The sequence below is a fragment of the Aphelocoma coerulescens genome, chromosome 1, assembly GCF_041296385.1.
Source record: "Aphelocoma coerulescens isolate FSJ_1873_10779 chromosome 1, UR_Acoe_1.0, whole genome shotgun sequence".
Lineage (NCBI taxonomy): Eukaryota > Metazoa > Chordata > Aves > Passeriformes > Corvidae > Aphelocoma > Aphelocoma coerulescens.
In genome coordinates this window covers 13,540,497-13,563,437 of record NC_091013.1, presented here as the reverse complement: position 1 = coordinate 13,563,437, position 22,941 = coordinate 13,540,497, and the positions used below count along the sequence as shown (strand labels likewise).

At 44.5% G+C, this 22,941-nt stretch overlaps 1 protein-coding gene and 1 long non-coding RNA gene across 3 annotated transcripts; both read left to right on the top strand.

Moving 5' to 3' along the window:
- The first annotated feature begins 1,318 nt into the window (after window positions 1-1,318).
- Window positions 1,319-12,977, top strand: LOC138117909 (organic solute transporter subunit alpha-like). The gene is made up of 8 exons (XM_069028569.1): window positions 1,319-1,451; window positions 2,938-3,089; window positions 3,211-3,284; window positions 4,704-4,862; window positions 7,556-7,667; window positions 8,563-8,709; window positions 10,063-10,168; window positions 10,652-12,977. Exons 1-8 carry the CDS (start codon window positions 1,373-1,375, stop codon window positions 10,837-10,839), a joined length of 1,017 nt encoding a protein of 338 aa, XP_068884670.1. The 5' UTR covers window positions 1,319-1,372; the 3' UTR covers window positions 10,840-12,977.
- A 3,883-nt stretch (window positions 12,978-16,860) lies between these two features.
- Window positions 16,861-22,928, top strand: LOC138117904 (uncharacterized). 2 transcript variants are annotated; one of them, XR_011154912.1, is made up of 5 exons: window positions 18,636-18,795; window positions 18,934-19,034; window positions 19,139-19,200; window positions 20,289-20,423; window positions 21,228-22,928. It is a non-coding gene; the product is annotated as an uncharacterized lncRNA (long non-coding RNA). The 2 variants fall into 2 exon arrangements; XR_011154911.1 differs by lacking the exons at window positions 18,636-18,795; window positions 18,934-19,034 and adding an exon at window positions 16,861-17,002.
- Window positions 22,929-22,941: the final 13 nt, after the last annotated feature.

Sequence of the window (22,941 nt, the reverse complement as noted above, 5' to 3'; positions counted from 1 at the left end):
GTTACTGTCACATCCCTTCTTGTGAAACTGGAAGGTTCTCCTCCTCACCTCTCAATGCAGTGAAAACAATGACAGCAATGCCGAGGAGGACTCAAAATAAATGACTTTGGTCTGTAACCAATCTCTCCTGACAGTACCAGAACAGGCTGTCAGTAACTTCGTCTGTCTTGCTCCCAAATCCTGCCACCCTGGAAGGAACCTGCCTTCTCTCAGTTGAGTATCTGCTGGTGTTAGACAGTAAGCAGTCCAGTTCTCCCCTGCATCCCTGTGTTCTTGCTGGCAGAGTTTCAATGTCTGGCCTGTCCTTCCAGTAAAACCCTTGGGAATCCTGTGAAAACTGCAAGATGGCAGCTTTTACCACAAGGGCCCTTGGTGCCTAAAAACGTCCCTAAAATCCTCACCTCCCTTCTTCAATTTGTTCAACTTTCTAGAACACCACCATGGGGAAGGGAGGCCTCCATACACATTTTAGCTGTTTTGTGTCTTTCCTATTTTATCCACAAATTCCTCGCAGTCCTTTGCATTTTGTCCCATGCTGGTTCATCGGCTGTCATTTTTGAGGACTATCCACCCTGCACGCAGGATCTTTTTCCTTAGCGGCAATAGCTTACCACTGCATAGGTAATTAGGACTGTCCTCCCCACCCCGGACACCATTCTGTGCTCATTGTTACAGTGTGTCCCTGTCGTTTTGTCACCCAGCGCTGTAACCATTAGGGTTAGGGATAGCCAGCTTTCAGCCCGAGTATCCTGGACAACTTGGTGGGTCACCAAATTCCAACATTTCAGTACTCATTCCCTTTTTCTGGAAACAGCCTGAAAATGCTCAGGCTGCAGAGGGAATCCTTCCAGCAGAGGAAACGTGGGAAAGTGGACAATCTCTCGGTACATTCCCACCCTCACTGAGCGCTCCTTCAGCGTCTCACCTCTTTGCAGCCAAGATGATCGGGAAGCCTTTTGTGAAGGGCTCCATGGAAAGTCCCTCAAACTTGACGGAGCAGCTTTGCGCCCGTGCCCTGGGGCTGTGACTATGGGCCCGGGGAGGGCCGGCTGGGTTCCGCAGCAGCTCCACCGAGGCCGGGCAGAGCCGCGGAGAGCAGCCGGACACAGCCGTGGCCCGTGGCCGGCGGGGTGGGCGCGCTGCCCCGGGCTCGGCGCTGCCCGTCCCGCCGTGCGGGGGCCGCCGGGCGCCAGGAGGCAGCGCGGGCTCGGTCCCTGCGCCGCCCGCCCGCCCTTCCCGGCTCGGGGTAATCATTAACCGGGCCCGGCCGCCGGCACCGCGCCGCGCATCGCCGCCCGCACTCGCCAGGGACCGGCGGCCGGGCACGCACCGACCCCGCCGCCCGTCCCCAGCCTCCGGCACCCCCCCAACCATGGAGGGCGAGGCGAACGGGACCCTGCACCCGTCCTGCGGCGCCAGCGAGCCGCCCTACTCGGAGGAGCTTCTCCGGAGTAAGTGTGGGGGCGGAGGAGAGGGGGCTGCCCGCTGCCGGACACACGGGAGCGGCCCCTGCCCGGCAGCGCCCTCGGCACCAACCCGCGGCGGGATGGCGGGGGCTGTCCCTATCCCTGTTCCCGTCCCCGTCCCTGTCCCTGTCCCTGTCCCTGTCCCTGTCCCTGTCCCTGTCCCTGTCCCTGCCCCGGCCGTACCCCCGTCCCCGTCCCTGTCCCTGCTTCTGCCTGTCCTCCTGTCCCTGCCCGTACCTCTGTCACTGTCCCTGTCCTTGCCCTGTCCCTGTCTGCCCCTTCGCCGTTCTTTCCCGGCGAGGAAATCCCCGAGCGGAGGCCGGCATCCTGCTGTCCCGGCCCATCCTCCGCCTGTCTGGGGGCCGAGCTGCCTCTGGCTTCAGGGCAGGGCGAGAGCACAGCACGGCCCCAGCCCAGGGACGCGGGTGGGGATGTCACAGAACCGGGCGCGTGGGCGGGAGCGCCGGGGCCGCCCTGGACCTGCGGAACCGGGCGCTGAACCGGCCCCTGGAGCTGCCCCGGGTCCCAGGCTCTCCCTGGTGAGGAGTAGAGATGCCCACTAAGACGTGCGCTGCCCCGCCTGCAACCAAGGGTTTTTTGAAGCAGGTTAGGTTAAAGAGGCTGGGGCAGAGGCTGGGGCAGAGGCTCTGCTTTGCCTTCAGATAGGCTGCAGGTCCGGCAGGAGTTAGTATTGATTATAAGCACGAACTTCTCCTAAATTAAGCATGACTCCACCGCGGTGTTTTCTTCTGTCTCTGGAAACACATCCCTTGGGAGAAAACGCACTTCAACCGTTAGTTGTGGGTCAAAGTTGTTATCCGTACCCAGTGTCCATGGAGACATAAAACCTATCACGCGCGGGTAAATGTTGATATTCGTAGGCAGCTTTAAGGGAGATGCAGAAAAGATTTTGGAGAAGACAGCAAGTTTTATCTCAGGCTAGGTGTATCAATGTAATTTTCCTTACATTCCTCATGTGCCCTAAAAAATTCCACCGAGCTTCTAGTAAATTTGCCTACCTAAGAAAGTTACATGTAACATGCCTATGAACATATGATGGAAGCAGAGAACTGAGTGAATACATATTTGCTTGTAGCCTGCCTGGAAAAGTTCCCAGATCATGTATTTACTGCATTTATTTGTATTCTGTATTATGTATTTATTTCTGCTACATATTTACATTCACCTAAGGATATTTGCCCTGGAACCCCACCTTTCTGAAAGGGACTATTGCACAATGCTTTGAGAAGGTGAAGGCGTATCCCTCCCGTGTACTGTCTGTGGATCCTGGAAAGATTTAGTCATGAACTTCAGTAATTTGAACTGTTCTATGGAACTGCCTGTGTAACTAGGGATGAGTGCAAGTATTTGCAGGAATAGGGCAAAGAAGCCCCTCAGAGACAGTGTTGTTACATTAATGTTTGAAATGCTTATTAAATAAATCAGAACTGTCTCTCTTCTCTCTCTGCAGGCCTTGACCTACCAGGGAGGTTTCTCTTTGCAACCTTGACTCTGATGACACTCATTGCCATTCTGGTGTTTATAGAGGAAGCAGTCTACATCTACAGGAAAATCCCTTCCTCCAAAGGATCAATCATTATTTGGATTAATGCTGCCGCTCCAGTAAGTTAGCATGGAAACAATATAAAGTTCACAGTTGAAAATAGGGCTTCCCTGAAAATCCACAGGAGCCACATGAGCTTTATCTCTGCCCTTCATACAACCTTCCTCCCTTTCTCTGTAGGTGATCTCTACTACTTCATGCATTGGCATGTGGGTTCCTCGCTCAACAATGTTTACAGATTTCACAGCAGGAATGTGAGTATTCTTCCTGTTTCTAGATGTTGCTCCAAACCCCGAATTTCTTCCCTTTAAACATCTGCTGCCCTTGGTAACACAGTCATTTTGTAAATTTAACAATTCAGTAATTTTTTGTTTGAGTTGAAATCTCTTGGCAGCTCTTTTCTGGGAGGTGGAAAATGTTGAAACAGTTCCCAGTGCTACAGTCCCCTAGTGTGGGAACGTCAGTATGAAGGATCTGTGAGTCACATGTAATTGATTCCTTGGATTGACAGTTGCTTTGGAGCAGCAGTCTGTCTTTCCTCTCTCTGCATGTCACGTGGAATGAGACTCTGGCCTGTGACTTCTTCCCTGCACTTCTACTAATGATGAGCTGTGGAGGTCTATTATTAATGGTGCCAAGTGAGCCCCTGATGAGTATATCAATGTAAAAATGTTCCACGGTTGTCCTGATAAAAGCACTTTATGTGCGAGCATGACAGCTCTGGCATGCACAGAGAAGAAGGGAGAAATGTGGTCCCTGCTTTCTGGAGATGATGGCACAGCCCTGGTGGGCAGGACCAAGTAGGGGTATGCTGTGGCCCTGAGCACTTCATATTTGGAGATGATTTTGGAATGCACTGCAGCATAGTATCACAAACACTCAGGAGCTGCCTCACCTCGTGTCACACTGCATTCACTAAAAGCATAGAGTAAAAGAGCAGGGACAACACAGTAGCAGGGAGCACTGTTGGCACGCAGCAGTGCGTGCAGGTAGTGCCAGAAACTTCCAACAATCCAGTGCTGTGGCACTTGAAGCATGTTTACGTTCCCCCTTCTCCTTTGCCCAAGCTGCAGGCAGTGCAGAAGAGGACCTCTTTTATTGACTGGATTTCCATGTTTGGTGGCGCAATCTGTAGTTCCTGGGTAGGGTTGAGAATGTGCAGCTGGAGAAGGAGGGAGAGGTGGGGTTGCAGCAGTTGGTGCTTTGTCTGCAGAGGAACCACACCCTGCCTGGGCCAGCACATTCGATGATAGCTATTTACATGAACCTAGCCATGTTTGTTGGTTGAAAGCCATATTTGAGGAGGAAGAGGACTTGTTCTAAAGAGTTTGGACTAGTCAGAACTAGATAACTTATGGAAAAATACAGCCATAATGACTGGGGCCAGGAAAGCCTGTGCTTTAATACCGACTCTGCCACCAGCCACCAGAGCGGCTTCGGGAAATTCCACATCTGCTCTGTGCCTTGGTTTATTCCTCTTTCAGTGAAGTTAGGGTTGTTCTGGTCCTCCAAGGTGATGGCAAACAAAAGGTGTCTCAAAGATAGAGCTGGAATTTTTGTTGATTGCAAAGCATGGGCTGTAAAAACCCTGTACAGAAGGTGGCACTGGCTGGTGCAGGCATGCAAGAGACACACACGCAAGTTTAAGCTGGAATTTTCTTCCTCTCTCTTAGATTTTTTGCCATAGTTATCCACAAGTTCCTGATGATGATGATTAAAGAGTGTGGAGGCCAGGAGATGCTCCTCAGGAGGTTTGAAAATGGTCGCTTCACCCTCAGCACCGGCCCCTGCTGCTGCTGTTGCCTCTGCCTCCCTCGTGTACCCATCACCAGGTCAGTCAGCCCTTTAAGATTTCCCAGCTTGGGAACAGCTGCTGGAATTCAGCCAGCTTGGCAGGGCCAGGCTTACAGCAAAGCTTCCCAAAAGTCAGTCTCAAGCCATCTCAAGCTGTCTCTTTTAAACAGCATCATCACTTTGCAACTGTACACCACCACTAATTTATTTCATTTTTGTAATGCAGAGATGTGTGGGAGGAGAAATTTCTACTCTAGAAAACCCAATAATTGACATTTCAGTTTCTTTTCATTCCAGAAGGGAACAAATGTCTTGAGATTGGGTATTTTTCACAAGCAGAATTATCAAATGGAGGCTCTCTTGATAGAAAATTTCTCTCACTTTGCTAAAATTGAAATGTTTCACTCTGATTTTGACTTTAAAACTACTTGAGATTAAAATAATTTTTAGAACAAAAAGTAGATATAGTGTTTGTAAAGCTTTGTTCTCAATGAAATGGCATTGTCTGGTGAGGCAAAAGCAGATGTTTTCTTCTTCTAAACTTAGTATTAAAGCATCTTTGAGAAGTGGGGTAAGGACGGAGAGCTACAGGAGCCAATATACTGTAACATAAACCTGTCCTCCTCTGAGCACTGCCTGGTGGAGTTCCTCCTCTGGTTAGTGTCACCCTGTCATTTACACACCACTCCACAGCCTGGAAGCCTCGTGTATTTCCTGGGGCTGTGCTATTGGCACAGAGCATGAGACTGTTTCTCTCATTATAAGCAAAATCTGAGGGACTGAATGTACAAAGGAGAGTTTTCTGTGAGGGTGTGGACTTTAGTGTCAGAGGGACCTTGGAACTTTATGATCTATTTAAAGGAAAGCATCAAACAGAACACAGCATAGTGGTTTCTGATGCTTTTTTAAAAAACCTGATTTTTTATTGTAATAATTCTTCATTAAACTGTCTCATTTGGTATTAGAATTTAAACTTTTGTTTCCATAATTTTAGTAGAGTAACACTAAATATTTACATGGAGGGGGTACCAAGAAGAAGAGGTAGTAAAACCCATCAAAAATGTACCTTTATTTGTTTGGTTTTTTTTCCCATGTCTGTTACCCTCTGTACAGGTTGTAGTAACTGGGAGCTTGGGAGAGGATCTCCTACTCTGCCTTGCTGTTGTTTGGCCCAGTGGCAGCTTATGCAGGATGCTGGCAGCTAATACGGACTCATTTCAGGATCTAGACAGTGCCTACTGCTGCTGGCAGGAAGGACAGCTGTCTGTTTAAAAAAAAAGGCTTTTTGCTCTGCAGAGGGCTCAGGCCTCCTTCTCCAGTGTCTGTACACTGGGACCCATCAGCTCTCTGCTTCTAACCTCTAGCCTTTTCCCATTGCAGGGTACCTTTTTTAAAAAAATATTGGCAAGCTCTATGAGAGAAAAGTCAGTGTCGTGTTCCTTCCATAGGTACCTTATGGGGAAACAGGGAGCTACCCCAAGGGAGGGAATAATTCTTTTAAAAAAACATATATATCTGCAGTTCTGGGGAAAATAACAAGGTACAGATGAGGCAATGTAACAATCCATGCAATAGGGAGAGATGTGGCAGAAGAAATCTGGTGATCAATAAAGATGGGCCCACATTAACAAGGGAAACAACTCGTGGCATTGCAGTGACTGCACTGTTTGTTCATATCTATTATTCTTTAAAGCCCTCTGGGAATAATAAATCTTTGAAAAGACACACACTGAATGGCTGGCCCTTTGCAGGTCTTTCCACATGGGTTTGTGCTGTTGATAATCCTGTGGCTATTTGCTATGTTCATTGAGCAACTCCTATAATTCCTGGTTCATGGCTATATCCTTTAGCACACTAAATGGCAGCCTGTTGTCTGTGAGACATCTCTGATGGCAGTGTCAAGGGCCCAAGGAACTCCAGTGAAAAGAGCACTGAAAGGATGGGAAATAATGCATGGTGACAGACTAAAACATGGGCAGCTGTAGCAGCTACAGCTTGTCCTGTGGAGACTGAAGGAGGATTCAGGTCAGTCAGCTTTCATACCCTCTGTTAGAAAGTTCATCTGCCCCTTTCCTGGTGGCCTTTAGTGCTGGCTGGCCAGGTTACAGGCTGTGTTCTGGACCCACTTTATACTGACAGAAGTGAAGGAATCCTGAGCTGTCCTGCTGGCCTTGTGCAATTTACCAAGTGAGAGACAGTTCTTGTCTTCTGTTCGACTACAGAGGAGCAAACCCAGATGCTTACACGATACTCTTCATGATGCACTGAAAAACTACCAGTCCTTTCATCTAGGTCTGTGTGATTCCCTTTCTTGATCTACCACAGGACTAGGAAGAGACTGAACAGGCTGATTTGCCCAATTTCATGGGAGAACTGAAATAATAAGGCAACAAGGCAAGAGCAAATGGCATCATTGTTCAGAAACCGGTTATGCAGCTACTGTCTCCCTGGTTGGCTTCAGGGCAGAGAAAGATATGTTTTGCCCAGCTTTGGTTAGTATGTACTTGATGCAGAGCAGAAAAAGTACTATTTTTGTAGAGACTTTATTAAATAAACATTGGGAAATTCTTGGAAAGATTTTCTAATCTTGAAGCTGTTCCTCCCCCAGATTTTAGCCACAAGCTACAGGAGTGGAAAAGTTCTGCAGATGACAGTATCCATAAAATGTTATTAAGGTTGCTAATAAGATCTTGGCCTATCTAATTTTTTTTTCATTCTTTTTTTTGGCCAGGCAAGCCCTCTTTTGGCTGAAGCTGAGCACCTTTCAGTTTGCTGTCTTTCGGCCCGTGCTCATATTTTTGTCAATAGTGCTTTGGACTAATGGCAATTATGTCCTTTACAATGTAAGTAAATATTTTAATCAGAGATGCTCCACAAAACCTATAGGTTTTAAGGTTGGTGTAACTATCTTAGCCTACAAGTAAACTGTGAAATCTGGGAGCACTTCCAAGTGAGTCCTTACTGTATTTTCTTATGAGACCTGAAGCATATAATTTCTGCCTTCCCCAACTCTCTTGTAAAGAAATTGGGCATCGGGCGGTTGGGCATCAGATTATGCTCCAATACATTTCTCAGTTTGTATGGTTAGAATAGCAGGACTGCAAGTTGCCCTGTGGGATGTATCTGCCCTGTGTTTGTAAGGTATAGCCTTAAGAAACAAGTGTATGTACTGGCATGTTAATAGGAAGCCTAATTCTATGTTTTCCAGCAAATCATGGTAATTTTTATATCTGTGTAAAATGAAAAGATAGTACTGTACTTCTGCTTTGTACCATGTAACCTGCAAAATGATGGAGAAATCAGTATCTGATAATAATTTGGTACCTCTTGGATAATTCAGACTAAAAGTAATAGTTCTTGTTGTTGTTTCATGGTATAAAAGGAATGACCCATCTGAGATATCAGGCTGAATATGCTCTCATGAGCTGTTGAGCATTGCCAGGTGCTGCTGGGGTCTTTGAAAAGGCACACACTGCATGGCTGGCAATTGCAGCATTGAGGAGTTGTGTCACTTGGCACCTCCCCAGGCTGAACAATTCCATGCTGGTGCCTGCAGGGGAGAGGCTGTTCCAACACTCCAGTTGGTACTGGGCAGTTTCCCCATGCAAAACCCAGCAATTGCTGCTGCCACCAGCTTTCATGGAGATAGAAACAAGCATTTTAACATCATCCAGTTCACAACTTCTTCCTGGAAACAGTAAAGTAAGGTTCTATAAGGCTGTGTGATTTGTTTCTCAGGTGTCTCCCAAAGGACCTGCGCTATGGATTAGCTGCTTCATTGGTGCCCTCACCCTTTTTGCTCTGTGGGCAGTTGGAATCATGTTTCGAAAAGTTAGGATTCTCCTTAAGTGTAAGAACATTATCCCAAAGTTTGCTCTTTATCAGGTGAGAACTTTAATATTTCTGGTAAGAATTAACTGCTGACACAACTCTGTCTCTCTAGTTCTTGCTCCTTTGTTGAAAATTTGTAGTATTTTTCCACTAAGTACACTGTGAAAAGCCATATTTTTTACCTGATTAAAGCTGTATCCCTTTGAAGCACTCTCCTTGGCTGCTGTTCAGTTTCACTTTGAGCCAATTTACTTCTAGTCTCTCAGGAGTGCTGGAGATGTGAAAGCCATGTAAAACCTATTTATCTTTAGACCACTGAAATCACAACAGCGCTTTCTGTGGGGCCTGAAGGAAGCTCTGTAGTTTTGGTATCCTGAAATGCAATGTTAAAATGCTGGTGTGGAGAGGATATGTAGCATTGTGTGGGTGGCTGTTGTTTGAACTGTTTCAGCATTCCACAATATTCTGTGTTAATGGTATTTTTCTTGACCATTCTGCACTTTAGAATTAGATAATAATGAAAATACTGTCTGAGAATCATTAAATAGTAAGGAACAGAACCACAGAGGTTAGATTGAAAAAGCACAGGGACAAGGCCACCCTCTTCCACATCACTCTGAATAGAGTCCAGCAGAATCCTTGGATATGTGTCCTTCTTGAACAGGACATACATCAAGGCTGGTGCACTAAGGTTAAGTAAATGATTAAGCACTTATAAAGGCAGTAAACAGGATGGTCACACCTGCAAAGCTGTGCTAGGGTGAATTCAGGTTTAGGATGGCAAACTCTGTTAATGTGAGGGTCTAGACTCAGGCAGTTCCACCAGCAGCTACAGAGACACTTGGATAACTCCATGGCAGTGAAGGCATCAGTAATGTGATGCACAAGTGGTGGTTCCTGAACTCAAGCTGTGAAGAGTCCCTCATACCTTCTGGCAAAGAAGCCAGTCTCATACAATTTGGGGACCACAACATCTCTCTGCTATAGCAAAAAGAGGAGACGACAGGAAAAATGTCCTTTGAGTCTTTTCTTCCTATTAAGGAGGAACATAAGCTCATGGGTCAAATTAACTGGCATTTTTAAAACACTGTTGCCTATTATTCAGAGATCAGTATTATTTGAAATCCCTGCTGGGAGGTCTGTCTATAATGTACCTCCCAAATGAAGGGCTGAGAAGAAACACTTTTCAAGTCCAGGATTAATTCAATACTCCTATTCAAAGCAATATCATCCTGACCTTAAGATGAATTCTGCAGAATGGCAGGCACCCTGCTGGTAGATGGGAGGAAGGGAGGCCAAACAAGGAGGAATGAGGCAAAAGAGGTTCTGTTATCAAAGCAGAATTGTTATGTGAACTATAAACCCCTTTCTGTTAGCTAAGGCATTTGTTTTCCCTTTCTGGTGCAGTTTATTGTCATTCTGAACCAACTGCAGACCACTATTATCAACATATTCGCTACACAAAAAATCATTCCCTGTGCTCCACCACTCTCCTCTACAGCAAGAGGATCATGTAAGTTTTTTGGGAGAGGAATGTTCTTCATTTACTCATAAAGGTACCAGTTCAGCGTTACTAATGGCAATCTCTGATGTTTCCCCAAAATACTAATTTCCTGGGATCACTAGCTTTTGGAGAATCTCCGTTGTTACCTTAAAAATAAGAACAGAAGTTTTATAGCTGTCATGGCTGTAGAGAAGAACTTGATAATGAGAAGAGCTGGAATCATAAATGAGAAGAAAAGAAATCAGCATGCATAATTACTGTTAAATCTCTTGTGTTTTGGATGCATAATTTATTGCATGCTTATTGATGGGCAATATTTGAATTTTGTAACTGATTTCATTGCTGAGTGTGAGAGACGGGGACAGGATGGTAGAGTTTGTTCCTTTCACACAGGTGAAAATTAATAAGCCAATTATTCTTTTTTTTTGTCTGGTAGTAATTTCCCCCTTCTGGGGGCTTTTCTTTGCCTCCCTTTTTCTTTTTTTTTGGCAGATATAGCCCAGCAGCTGCTCATCATGGAAATGTTTCTGATAACTGTAATCTCAAGGGTAGTCTATCGGAGAAAATACCATGACCTAGAGCCTCTGGAGTGTGCGGCTGAAGAACCTGGGGAAAAGAAGCAGCCTCCTAAGATTATCCTGAATGGTGCAGTTGTTGAAGATGGATTGCCAAAGGTTTAGAAGACTCATGTGCTCCTGTTCTGCAGGAGCTGTAAGCTCAGCTTCAGGAACCTGTATATTCTTGCACCAAAAATAGCCACTGTCCATGTCGGAACAACTTCTGGCATAAATGCCTGTGAGCTGTAGTACTGAAAGGACGAGTGAAGATAACCCTGTTGATTCTCCGGTGATGTATGCATGGTGTGAGTGTTTTCATACCGTGTAATTTACTAAGATTTTATACCATTTTATGCTGTTACTGAGCACTTGATGGTGCCAAACTGTCTCACAATATGATTTTATTTTCATTTTTTACCTATTGGAATGGCTATGATTGAGAGTTAATTCAGAGTAATTCTTTTTCATCTTTTTTGACTTTTTAGAATCTTATTTCACCCTGGATTGCTGTCATATGTCCAACATGGCATTTTTCCGTGCTTCCTCCGTTACAATAAATCATGTCTCACTCTGTGCTGTGAGCTCACCATAGCTAATTCTGATTAGTAAATACAATCTCATATGTTTGTTCTGAAATCCCCATACCCGTGTGGGCTCTCCACCTACTGAAACAATGATCTCTTTAGGGCAAGACTTCTTACATTCCTTGGCAATTCACCTCCTAAGTTGGTAAATACACAATTACTGTTTGCAAATATGTCAGATGTTCTTCCTATGGATAGCAGGTTCTCTGTCACTGGCCTGGAAAAAGAAAGTAGGAGTTAGAGTCTGGGATGTCTTCTGCCACTGGTCTGTGATGTTACATGGTGCTTTGGTTCTCTGCTTGGAAAATGGGGATAACGATACTCAGGATCCTTGCACTGACAGTGTCTCTGAGGATGGAAGTGATTGAAAGGACTATTGGGGGTGCTGGTCACCAGCCAGCTGAACATGAGCCAGTGTGTCCCCAGAAGGCCAGTGGCACCTGGCTTGTATCAGCAATAGTGTGGCCAGCAGGACCTGGGCAGGATTGTCCCACTGCAGAGGCCACACCTTGAATCTTTTGTTCAGTTTTGGGGCCCTCATGACAAAAAGGGCATTGAGGTGCTGGAGTGTGTCCAGAGAAGGGCAAGAGAACAAAGCTAGGCAGATAGAGTCACAGTATACTTTGTGTTGGAAGAGACCTTTAAAGGTCATTTAGTCCAAGCCCCCTGCAGTGAGCAGGGACATTTTCACCTAGATCAGGTTGCTCAGAGCCCCATCCAACCTGACCTTGAATGTTTCCAGGGACAGAGTTCCTGCCACCTCTCTGGGCCACCCATTCCATTATTTAAAAAAATTTCTTCCTTATATCTAGTCTAAATCTGCCCTCTTGTAGTTTAAAACCATTATCCCTTGTCCTATTTCAACAGGCCCTGCTAAAAAGGGTGTCTCCATCTTGCTGGTAGTCCCCTTTAGGTATTAGAAGGTCACAGTAAGGTGGCCTCTTCCCAGAGCCTTCTATTCTCCAGGCTGAACAGTCCCATCTCCCTCAGCCTGTCTTCATAGGTTGAAGTGCTCCAGCCCTCTCATAATTTCTGTGGCCCCTCTCTGGACACACTCCAACACACAGTGGGGCTTTATTTATGTCTTACATTGACTCAAAACATTGCATTCAGTTTGGTAATTGTTGGGAAATGAAATATTCTGAAGACAACTAGTGAACCACCTGAAGTAGAAATTGGGGCTGACTTAAAATATTTTCTTCTTTCTGATTGAGGTCAGAAACAATATTTTCTTTAACAGCTGAAGGATCCCATTATAGTAGAAAACTTGAATTATTTTTGTTTTGAAATGGCTGAAGCAATTTTTATATTTAATCTTTTTTTCTAAGTAGGCAGCCTGGGAAATGAATACAGGCTCTTGAACTGCATTAATTTGAGAGAATCTGCTCTTTTCCCTCAAAAAATAATTTATGTGAAAATTTTTACTCTGCATTAGAGTCTGCATTAAAATTAACTGGGATCAGCTAACTTATTCTTAACATGAGAAATCTTCTTAATGTTTTTTAACATTATGACTATTAGCATATTCCTAATGTTGCTTTATATCAGTGTAATCTAGGCCACAGGTACATACATAGGCTTGAGGAGCAATACTGAATTTCATAACAGCATTGGGGATGGTTGGCTGCAAGTTCAATCAGCTTCAAGACTGGAAAATAAAATATTTTGAGTTGGTAAGGCTTCTTTGTGTTTTCTGTAGCGATTCTGCAAGGGAATGCCTTGATGGGTGGTGTGGGAGCCCAGAGTGCAGAGAATATTTCTCTGCCTGTTTTGAAGGGTTCTACCCCCCTGGACAACACCGGTTTTGACCTTCATCCTTGGAGAAAATTGCCCACTCTCTGGGAAGAATTAGAAACGACACTGTGTGAACTAGGTGATAGAATACTATGTAAGATTGTCACAGGGTGAAAAATTTAGAGGATCTGGGTTTGTTAATGTAGTAAATAGATAAAAGCAAAAAACTTCAAAATGAAGGATTGTTGTTGTTCTCCAGACCTTCTTCTTCTTCTTCTGCTACTCCATATTCTGCAGTAGAAGTAGTTTGGGATGATTGGATAAAGAATTCCGCAGTTCCTGTCTGCATGACTAGATGATTTATTATACATTGGTGGAAAAGTAAAAATAATGTAAGCTTTTAGTGACCATTGGTTAATTTATCTTTTAAAAAGCTGTGTAATCTTGATAATTTGGCATTCTCCTGGATTCTCTGCTTTGTGCTATGTCTGGGTCACATTAAGTGGCTCTATTTCTCTGATAAGACTTAATAAACAACTATCTGAAAGCAGAGAAGGCTGAAGGTCCCGTTTGTCTCTCGGACTCCTGGCAAAGACTCTAAAATTCTCCCCCATCAGGGGAGGCATAATTACAGCACAGTCAGTGTCAGGTGGGATCTGTGGCCTGGAAAAGCAGATCCATGTGCTGTAGCATGGAGAGTGCATTTGAAAACAGATGGAGTGTGTAAGAAGTGGTGTCTGTAGGTCCAGAGAAGGCTGCTGGGGCACAGCAAGAGCCTCCACTCATTGCTGCTGGGCTGGTATCTGCCTTGTCTCTGCAGTGCCTGTTAAATATATCTTGTAAACATCAGCGTGGCCCTGATTTAGCCACAGGTATTGCTAGCTGTTATGTTTTTGGATAGTTATTTAATACTTCTTGTGACCTTCATCTGACATACTTCAGCAGTAAGATGTACTGTGGTGATAGTCAAGGAGACTTCGGATTTGGCAGCAAATCTGTTTACTGTGTACAGTCATGGAGATCTCATTCCAAACATCACTTACTTACACAGAAGCCTTTTCAGAGGAAAATTAGAGATTTATTTTCTTAAATACACACCTAAGAGCTTCCTGAGTTACAGCTTATGTGACTGTAGCAGAATGTGTGGGCCTTATTGTTACAAATTTTGTTTTCCTTTTTTTTTTTAATTAAGACTTTCTTGCCCTCCTCTGGCTCAGACCAACAGCTGTGTCCTGCCTAATCCAGGTACCTGGAAGCAGGCCTCCATTGCAGGGCCTTCATTCAGGCACTCTTGAAATGAAAACATTGCAAGTCATCACCTCCAGGATGGACCTTAGTCAGTCTGAGGATGGAAACACAGAACAGAGAGCCAGAAATTCCTCCAGTCTCAGTTCTGATAACCATCCCTTTCAGATCACTTTCAACTATGTATTTGTGATTGAAGTATTTGAAAACAGTTGACAAGACTAGAAGATAAATTTCACAGCTCATTTTCTACAGCTGTAGTAAAGTAATGAGTGTTAGGGTGAGTGCATAACCTTTATGCCCTGTTTGCCTGGGATTATCGTGTGAGGAAGGGTAATTTTATCAGTGTTTTCTGTGATTAACAACATTAAACAGAGATAAGCATACCCAGAGGTGTGTGATTGAGGGTTAAGAGGCTTCAGGTACGTGGAAGTAATTCATTAGAACATGGGAAAAGATGAGTCACATGTTTTGTGTGTCCATGCACTAAAGATGAGGGCAGGAGGGTGAACACTGGCCATGAAATCTCCTGGAGTGTCATGTAGGGGAATACAGCCCACACACAAGGGGGGAAAATCTCTAACACCTTGTAATGTTACAGGAGTGGGTTGCCAAACAGAAGCTGCTCTGTGCTCCTCTTTTCCACCTGTCCTTCAAGCTATTAATTTTAAAGCAACACTAACTGAATCCCTCCTGTTTCAGAAGACCATGGTGTGGGCTCTTGGTGGCTGCAGCATGGGCAGTACTGGAACCTTGAAGAGGTTCCCTCAGCAGACCTCCTTGCTAGGCAAGCGCTGTGTCTCTCATGTCTCAGGCCTCATGGCTTAATACCCAAAGGATGTGTTTCAGGAGTTAAGAGAGTGCTCTGCCGGCTATAAGAACTTTCTATCCCCACATCCCACCCTCCAATTGTCCTGTCTGCTCCTGCACCCTCACACTTGGCCCTGCCTTGTTCTTCCTGCTTGAGAAAAAAATCATGTGGGTGCCCCTCAGCGAGGATGCGCAAGGATGTAGGCTCATGCCTGCGGACCCAGGACAGCTAGAGCCTGCTTTCTGTGCAATGTCTGTTTCCAAAGAAAAGCCAAGAAAAAATACCCACAGCAATAGTTGTGATCCCATGGTTTCCAGAACTGGGGCAGGGGGGAGAATTTGGGTAACACTATAACACTATTAGGCTGTTAGAGAGTGTCCAAAGGAGGCCACGAGGATGGTGAAGGGCCTTGAGGGGAAACTGTATGAGGAGGGGCTGAGGACACTTGGTCTGTTCAGCCTGGAGAAGGAAGAGGAGACTGAGGGGAGACCTCATTGCAGTCACAACTTCCTTGTGAGGGGAAGAATAAGAAGAGGGTTAGATAACATACTGACCTCTTAACTGCTTTAGATCCCTTAAAAAGTGTTAGCTAGGTGATTGTTACAGTTGACTGAATCAGCATGATCATCTTTGTTTTAGCAAAAGGGAACCAAAGCAGGGAAATCTAGAGGGCTATGTCTCTACATTGTGCTGGATGACAATTTGAAGACAATCAAAGCAGTACATTGAAAGAGCTCAAAACCTATTTTTGCAGAATACTATTTTTCTTTCTTCCCCAACCCCTCGACCCCATTTCTCAATTTGTTGTGGTTTCTTTGCATGCAAAAGAAGTTTGTTACACCTATACTGATTCCACTTACTGACAAATAATTGAGCAGTTAGTGTGCTGCTTGAAGTCTCAGAATAATCTATATTTTTCTTCAAACAAGGAAAAGAAATCCCTACTGCATTGAAAAATGGGAAGAAGATTTTATTAACCTTTACATTTTTGTGGGAGAAATCAGAAAAATTTTGACAATATTTTCGACAGTTTTTGTCAGTTCTAATGAGAGAGAATTGTCCAAAGGCAATTTCCTTTTCATTGGCAGATGTCTTTTCCCTTCACAACTACACATAGGCCCCAATCTCTAAGACCTAGCTGCCCAAAATCCCGTATGCAGGTAGGGTCACAGCGTATGTAGAGAACTAGTGGTAGGAAAAAAGTACTTTTGTTTCCTTTAATGAAATTTAGGAACTGAAAAGTGTCAGTTTCCCCTCTAGAGATTCAAGCATCAGATCACAGATGTCATCTGGAACTAAGGAACAGTTTCCATATAAGGTGAAATTGGTGCAGACATTTTGGAAAACTGCTAAGCTGTGAGAAGGCGCTGCAAGACGTTCTGCAGAGCAGAGCCACAGGGAGAAAGGTAAGGTTGCTGGCAAGGGGTAGAGTATTGACACAGAGACAATTAGCAGCTCAAGGGTTCTCAATGAGAAAAAACAACAGAAAAAGCATATAAAACTCTATAGAAACAAAACCAAGTAGCCCAAGAATATCAGCTGAGCAATGTCAAGGATCAGCCCTTTCCAGGCAGTCACAGAAACCAACCCTTCCCCTCTTGGCTGAAGCCACCCAGCCAGCCCTGGCTGCTCAGGTGCCTTATCAAGGGTGGCAAGCACCTTAGCTTGTTAGCTCTACCCACGCGTTGTGCATATTGACCGATAAATCAGGAGTTTAACTCTTTTAAGCTGTGAAATCCATTTTGCTGAGGCTTGGTAACTAGCAAAAGGGAGAGCTGTTCAGTATAGGCAGCACCTCCTCATCTATCACCCTTGGCAAATCCCTGCCTTAAGAGCCAAACCAGAAACTAGAAGGAGCATGGCAACAACTTCTGAATTGATATTAATCCTTTATTGCCAGTTACTGAGAAAGGTGAGTTTTGAGTTTCAGTGTCTCTCTGTAGCCTTGTCATACCCAGCCAGCAAAGGGTGTGAGCTAATTGTTAAATTCAGTTCAACAAGTTCCTCATTAGGGTGAAATTACCTGAGTTTGAAATCTGCTAATTTTCCAATCAGGGTGAGTGTTTGCACTTGTGATTTGGAAATAATTAACACATGGTATAACATAAAAATGTATGTAAAGGCTAATGGTAGGACTAATTTCCTTGGCATAAAAGTGGTGTGTTGGTTTCCCTGGAGCTCTATTACTATCCTTTCAGTATTGGTATCTGCCATGTAAAGTGTTCTTGTATTTATTTAGACTGTTTCTCCAAAGAGTTATACTTTTTAATGATCATTTTGAAAAATTAAACCATTAACTTCCAGGGTTGTATGTTTTTTTTATTTTTAAATGTGCTGTCTTTCTTTCTTCTTCCTCCTATTAATGCAGACTTCTCTAGAATTACTTGTTTCTATTATCCCTAAGAGAAGACAATAAACTGATTAGGGCTTTAGCCTGAGTTCTGCAAACTTTAAAATGCACCTTCTCAGGAGACCCATGTTCAGATCCTTCAGAGTGATGCCTTTTCCTGGTCTTAAGAGTCAAACACTCTAGAAGGGAAAAAGGGGTTTTATCTTGGTATTTATTTTAAGGATCTTTAGGTGCACTATGTCTACGTCAAATGCACCTTAATGCACGCTGCCATGCACACCCTCAAAGGATCTGGTATAGCATTATAGGTTTTACTAATTAGCATATCTATCAAAGATTCCCCAATGAGAGGCTCAAGTGAGCCCCCCTCCCCAAGGAACCTTCCCCTGGATGGTTCTATCTTAGGTTACAGAATGTGTTCTGGAGAGGACCTTGGGCTCTGGGGCACGCTATCCTCTACCTACGAAGCTTCTAAAATGTTTAGTCTCCCAGCTTGACAAACAAGTCCAAGAATGTAGGCAAAAGCACTAAGAATACAGAAGTCATAAAAAGGTATAAAAGGGGTATAAAAGAAAAGGCAAAAAATCATCATGGCATCAAAATCATTCCTAGGAATGTGAATGCCCTGTGGCACTTAGAAAGAAATTATATCCAAGTAGGACAATTAATTAGGAAACAGATACCCATGTACAGGGGTGAAACAAATGTAGCTGGAAAACACAAACGAATTTCCTACCTTAGTTTCAGCTATTGACAAAACCCTGATCATCACCAATTCTAACATCCTGACACAGCTCAGCTGGTCAGAGCATGGTGCTAGTAATGTCAAAGTTATGGCTTTGATGCGTGTATGGGCCATTCACGTCAACATTGGACTTGATGATCTTTGTGGGTCCCTTTCAACTTAGAATATTCTGTGATTCTGTATTATTGGATAAACAGTAGCTGGTATAAATCAGGCATTTTTTCTGGTAAATGATGCTACCCTCGTAGCTTAGAGCACAGTACTAGTAAAGCTCAGTGCATTAGTGACCTGTCACCGCAGGGCTTGAAAAGGAGAGGAGTGACTTTAATCTCTAGTAGCCAACTCCACCCAAGTGTTAGTCCCGGTGTGAATGTGTTGTGGTTATTGACGAGCAGGGTGTGACTTGACAAGGAGAAGAGCCCTCCACGTGAGCAGGCAGCCTAACAGAGGTCCAGTTTCAGCCACAGGAGCAGTGACATCGAGTGTGCTACATAAGCTCTGCTTGCCCATGACTGGCACATGGGCTTTGCTTTGTCTTTTCTCACAGCATTGCCTTTAAACTCCTAAGACTTCCAAGCAGAACCTCCCACAAAAAAGAAAGCCATCAAAGGTAGGGAAGGTTTAAATGGCACCTGATCTACTAAAGCTTTGTCAAGCAGCGTTCTTTAGGCAGAAAGGCTGCCCTGAGAAGCCCTGGGACAGAAACACTGTTCTTTCTGGGCAGCTCCGTCTTCTTGCTTGTGCTCAGATATCTCTGGCAACTGTTTGCACCGAGATAGGAATTGTGTTCCAGGTACTTGTGAATCAGCTCTTGGGAATTCCGTTACTGGATTAGCATCCCTGACTTAGGTAACCTGTTTTGAACATTCCTAGTACGATTATTGTTTGGAGCTTTCTCTTCTCAATGTATTTTTGGATGAAAGTAAATAGAGCTTGCTTTTCTTCTTTCACAGAGGAAGCATTTGTGATTTGTGTCCGTGCTCATTCACACTGCCAGAAATGCTACACAGAGGTGGTAAGGATTTGCATTTTCATGCAAGCTGATGATGACTCCCTTTCTGGGTCAGTTTTTCTTTTAATAGCTCATTGCTTATGAACTACTGTTGCTTGTGAAATTCTGGGCTGCAAGTCTCATATTGCTTTTTCTATTGCTCAGTTTTTGTTCACCTGCCTACTTTTGTTCATGACATCAGCTGCTGCAGCTTCTGTGCTTCAAAAGAAAGTGTTCACCTCTGGTCTGGTTGCTTTGGCTATGGGCAATATCTCCTAAGTCAAATACTCAGAGCTGTGAGACCATCTTCTCTTCCCCCTCTTGTGTGGAGCATCCCCCCTCACTGCTCATATTTAATGTGGAAAAGAGAATATGGTCAATTGAGTGAGAGGGGCTAATACATTAACATTCATGATTTAGATTAGAGAAGATTCCTTATTTTCCTGAAGCTATTTGTTTTCCCTTTGTACCTTGTCTTCTGCTTTTAAAAAAGATCGAGTTTCAAGTTCTGGTGGGGTAACATTGGCTGTTTAACTCTGGTTCTTACAGAGCAGCTATTGTGTTACAAAGGACACACCAGGCAATTGGGGATAATTTTTTCTGCAGTGCCAGCTGCCTTGGGAGTTGCTGAAGAGCCCACACTGTATAAGCAAGGAAGATCAAAGCCTTTAGATCATCTGGCAGACCAAGTCCTGCTTGTTGCCTGTCAGGGAATGATGTTAAGGAGATAAAGCTTAACCAATAGTTTTCTTCTCTTATCCTTTTGGTTACATGCTGTTTTCTACTAGGCAAACTCTTCTTTCATGCTCCTTCCTCCCTTTGAAATTCTCTTATTGGAGGCCCAAAGATCACAGTCTCCTGCCCCAGACCACGTGGGGAAAATGGCCCTTACTGAAATGGGGGATGCCTGCCAAAGTCCCCTTGTGAGATGCTACCTTGTTTGGCTGCCTGCTGAGGGCCCAAGGCAGCTCTGAACCCACAGGTAACTGTGAGGTTAAGATGGTCTTTGCTGTCAGTCTAATGATGTGTCAGAAAACCAGATGGCTTCTGGAAGGTGATAGCTGTCTCTTAAGCCATTCTCTGCTTTTAATATCAATTGCCCTGTTGTTTAGTGCTGGCCCAGCAGACAGCGTCCCTTGGAAGGCCACAGGGAGTGTTTTGTTCAGACCCTGAACAGCCAAAGTAGCTTGTCACGTCGCAAGGCAGCAACCAGCAGCAGCCAGGTGCCACAAGGAGCCAGCGCTCAGGTGAGCCTTGCTTGTGCCCTGTGCCACAGCTTCTTCAGTAGAGCTGCATTCACAAATCCCTTGCAAAGGAATGAATTAAAATTGTTCTTGTAATGATTTTATTGGGATTTTGAATTGCTTTTGTAACATTAAAAAAGAGACAACACTAGTCTTTTGCCAGCAACCCGTCATCAATTTTAGCCTGTCTCTCCCTGAAGGAAAAGAATGCTGATAAATGGAGAGAGTTTAAAAGGATTTTATTTGGATTTATAATTCTTAGTTTTCTAGACTTAAACCCTCTCTTTGAATGGCTCTTTCTGAGGAAGTGATCTGAATCCTTTATTAGTTTAATAGGATTTGGCTAATATTACTGACCTTATCCCATCCTCAAGCAGGATTTCCACCAGCAGACTAAACAGATTTCCCTGATGCTATGGCAAATCCTCCCTGTAAACAGTTGTAGCTCAGACTTGTTATCAGTGCTTTCCCTCCACATGAGTAAGCAATCCTGTTGAAACTCTCTCCTAAAGAGAGGTGAGAAAAGTGTGACTAACTGTCAGCTGGCTGTTTGTTTTTTCTTTAAAATCATATGATTAATTACTTTAAAGTTTTCTTATCTTCTTTCTGAATGCTTCTGCCACCTGAAGCTGGATGAAGAACCCTTGCAATCGTGTTGCACTAAAAAATTGCAGTGAGAGATGATTAGTATCATCAGCCTCTAAGTTTCCAGCACACTGTCACTGGGATAGCAAAAGAGGCTGAAGTTTGTTTGTGCCATGATGGGAAATACAGTTAATCCTCATTTAATTTGTTTTTATTCCACAGTTTCTCCAGGGACTTCAATACTATACCATGAGAAGAAACTTAATTCTGCTAATGAAGTCAAAATCACTGTACTTGAAAAAATAATTGTGTGTCACATCTCCACACCCCTGCCTCCTGTTTCCACATTTCTTCCCAGATAAGAATTTTACTGTAGCAGCCACAGGGTAAGTTATGTCACAGATTACAGAATGAATCTCCCTGTTGAATGCTCAGGGACTTCACCTAAGCATAAGTGGTCTCTACAGGCTGAACCCACTCCCTCTTACCTTCTCCAACAACCACATAACCAGCAACTGCAGGCTGAGGCATTCGGCCTAACATCTGGGACGCCCAGATGTTCTGCAGACCGGAGAGGCGAGGTGCCCGCGGGCGGCCCTCAGTCACTAGATGGCACACTTGGACCGCGCACTGCGCTCCGGGCGCCCGGCGCCTTCCCCGCGGGACGCGGAATGCCTCCGCGCGCAGGCTGGCTCCCTATCTTTATTGCAGTTTCCTGTCTTCTTTGGTAGGCTTACAATTTATTATTAGCACACAAAGCTCAATTTCTCTGCCCTCAGTTATAGTTAAGCAATATTGCCATCTTTAATTTTGGAGGAAATGTTGTTTTGTCTGTTCTAAGGAATGTCTGCAAGCAGTGATGCAACCCTGGCTTCCACTCCAGAAGCAGTCACACACCTGGAAGGTTAGGGGGATCTGTGATTTATCTGGGGGGAAAATAATGCATGGTGCAGCCCCTGCTGGGTACTGATTTGAAAGAACAATTTTTACAGAATATTTGTACCACTTCCATCCTTTGATTTACAGTCCCCAACAGGACTTACCATTGCTGTCACCAGTACCATAAACAGTAGGAATCAAGGCTTGTTTGCCTCTTAACCGTCCCTGTAGAGGAAAAATGCAGATCGAAGCAGGTGGTGGGTTCCATTCTCAGTTCTTGCTCATATCCTACTCTATTAGTCCTGCTAGGTGGACACTCCATCTCCTTTAGCATACAGTACTCCTGTGTGTTGCAATAATCACAAATTCCGTGAAATTACTCCTATTGTACTTTTGGCTTTGAATTTCATCCTTGTCAACACAAGAAAGTTAACGGGATGTGAGGCTAAATACACATGCAACTCCTGAACCCTGCCCTCCATGTGGAGACACGGTGCTGGGACCTTGGGCTGGTTCTCCAGCTTGTGTTGAAGTCCACTCCCCGCCTAGCTCAAAGCAAACAACTCCTCAGGGATGCATTTGCACAGCTTTTCAGTCTCATTGAGTCTACAGTAACATTTTAAATTGGATTAGCGTGTGTGAAGCAAATCTCCTAATCGTATTTCTAATGATGCCTCGGGCTGCCCAGAGGCGCTGACCTCCGAGCACTCCAGCAGGATGCCTGCTGTGGGAAACTACAGGGGGAGATGTGCTCCAGGAGTGCGCGTAGAGCTCCCCAGCTGCCAGCAGGCTGTCCCTGCCCACGGGACGAGCCTAGAGCTAGTCCGAAATGCGAACAATTGGAATACCAAGTCCTCAAAGCAAATCTCTGCACTGTACGGACATAGATAGCCCTATGGTGCAACTCAAGTGGCCAAGGGCATGTGGAGATACTGTTCCTGATGCTTAATGTGAAATTTCTCCCAGTCTTCGTGTAGGACCAGTTCTTGAATTTGTCTCTCAGTGATCTCTATACTGTATGTTGTTTCCTTTAAAATAAAGCTTGTGGAGAATTTTG

Excerpts from the sequence above, each read along its gene's own strand:
- LOC138117909 (XM_069028569.1), top strand. The coding sequence starts at position 1,373 with ATGGAGGGCGAGGCGAACGGGACCCTGCACCCGTCCTGCGGCGCCAGC. Across the intron at positions 3,285-4,703 it reads ACAGATTTCACAGCAGGAAT|ATTTTTTGCCATAGTTATCC; the intron begins GTGAGTATTCTT and ends CCTCTCTCTTAG. Across the intron at positions 10,169-10,651 it reads CTCTACAGCAAGAGGATCAT|ATATAGCCCAGCAGCTGCTC; the intron begins GTAAGTTTTTTG and ends TTTTTTTGGCAG.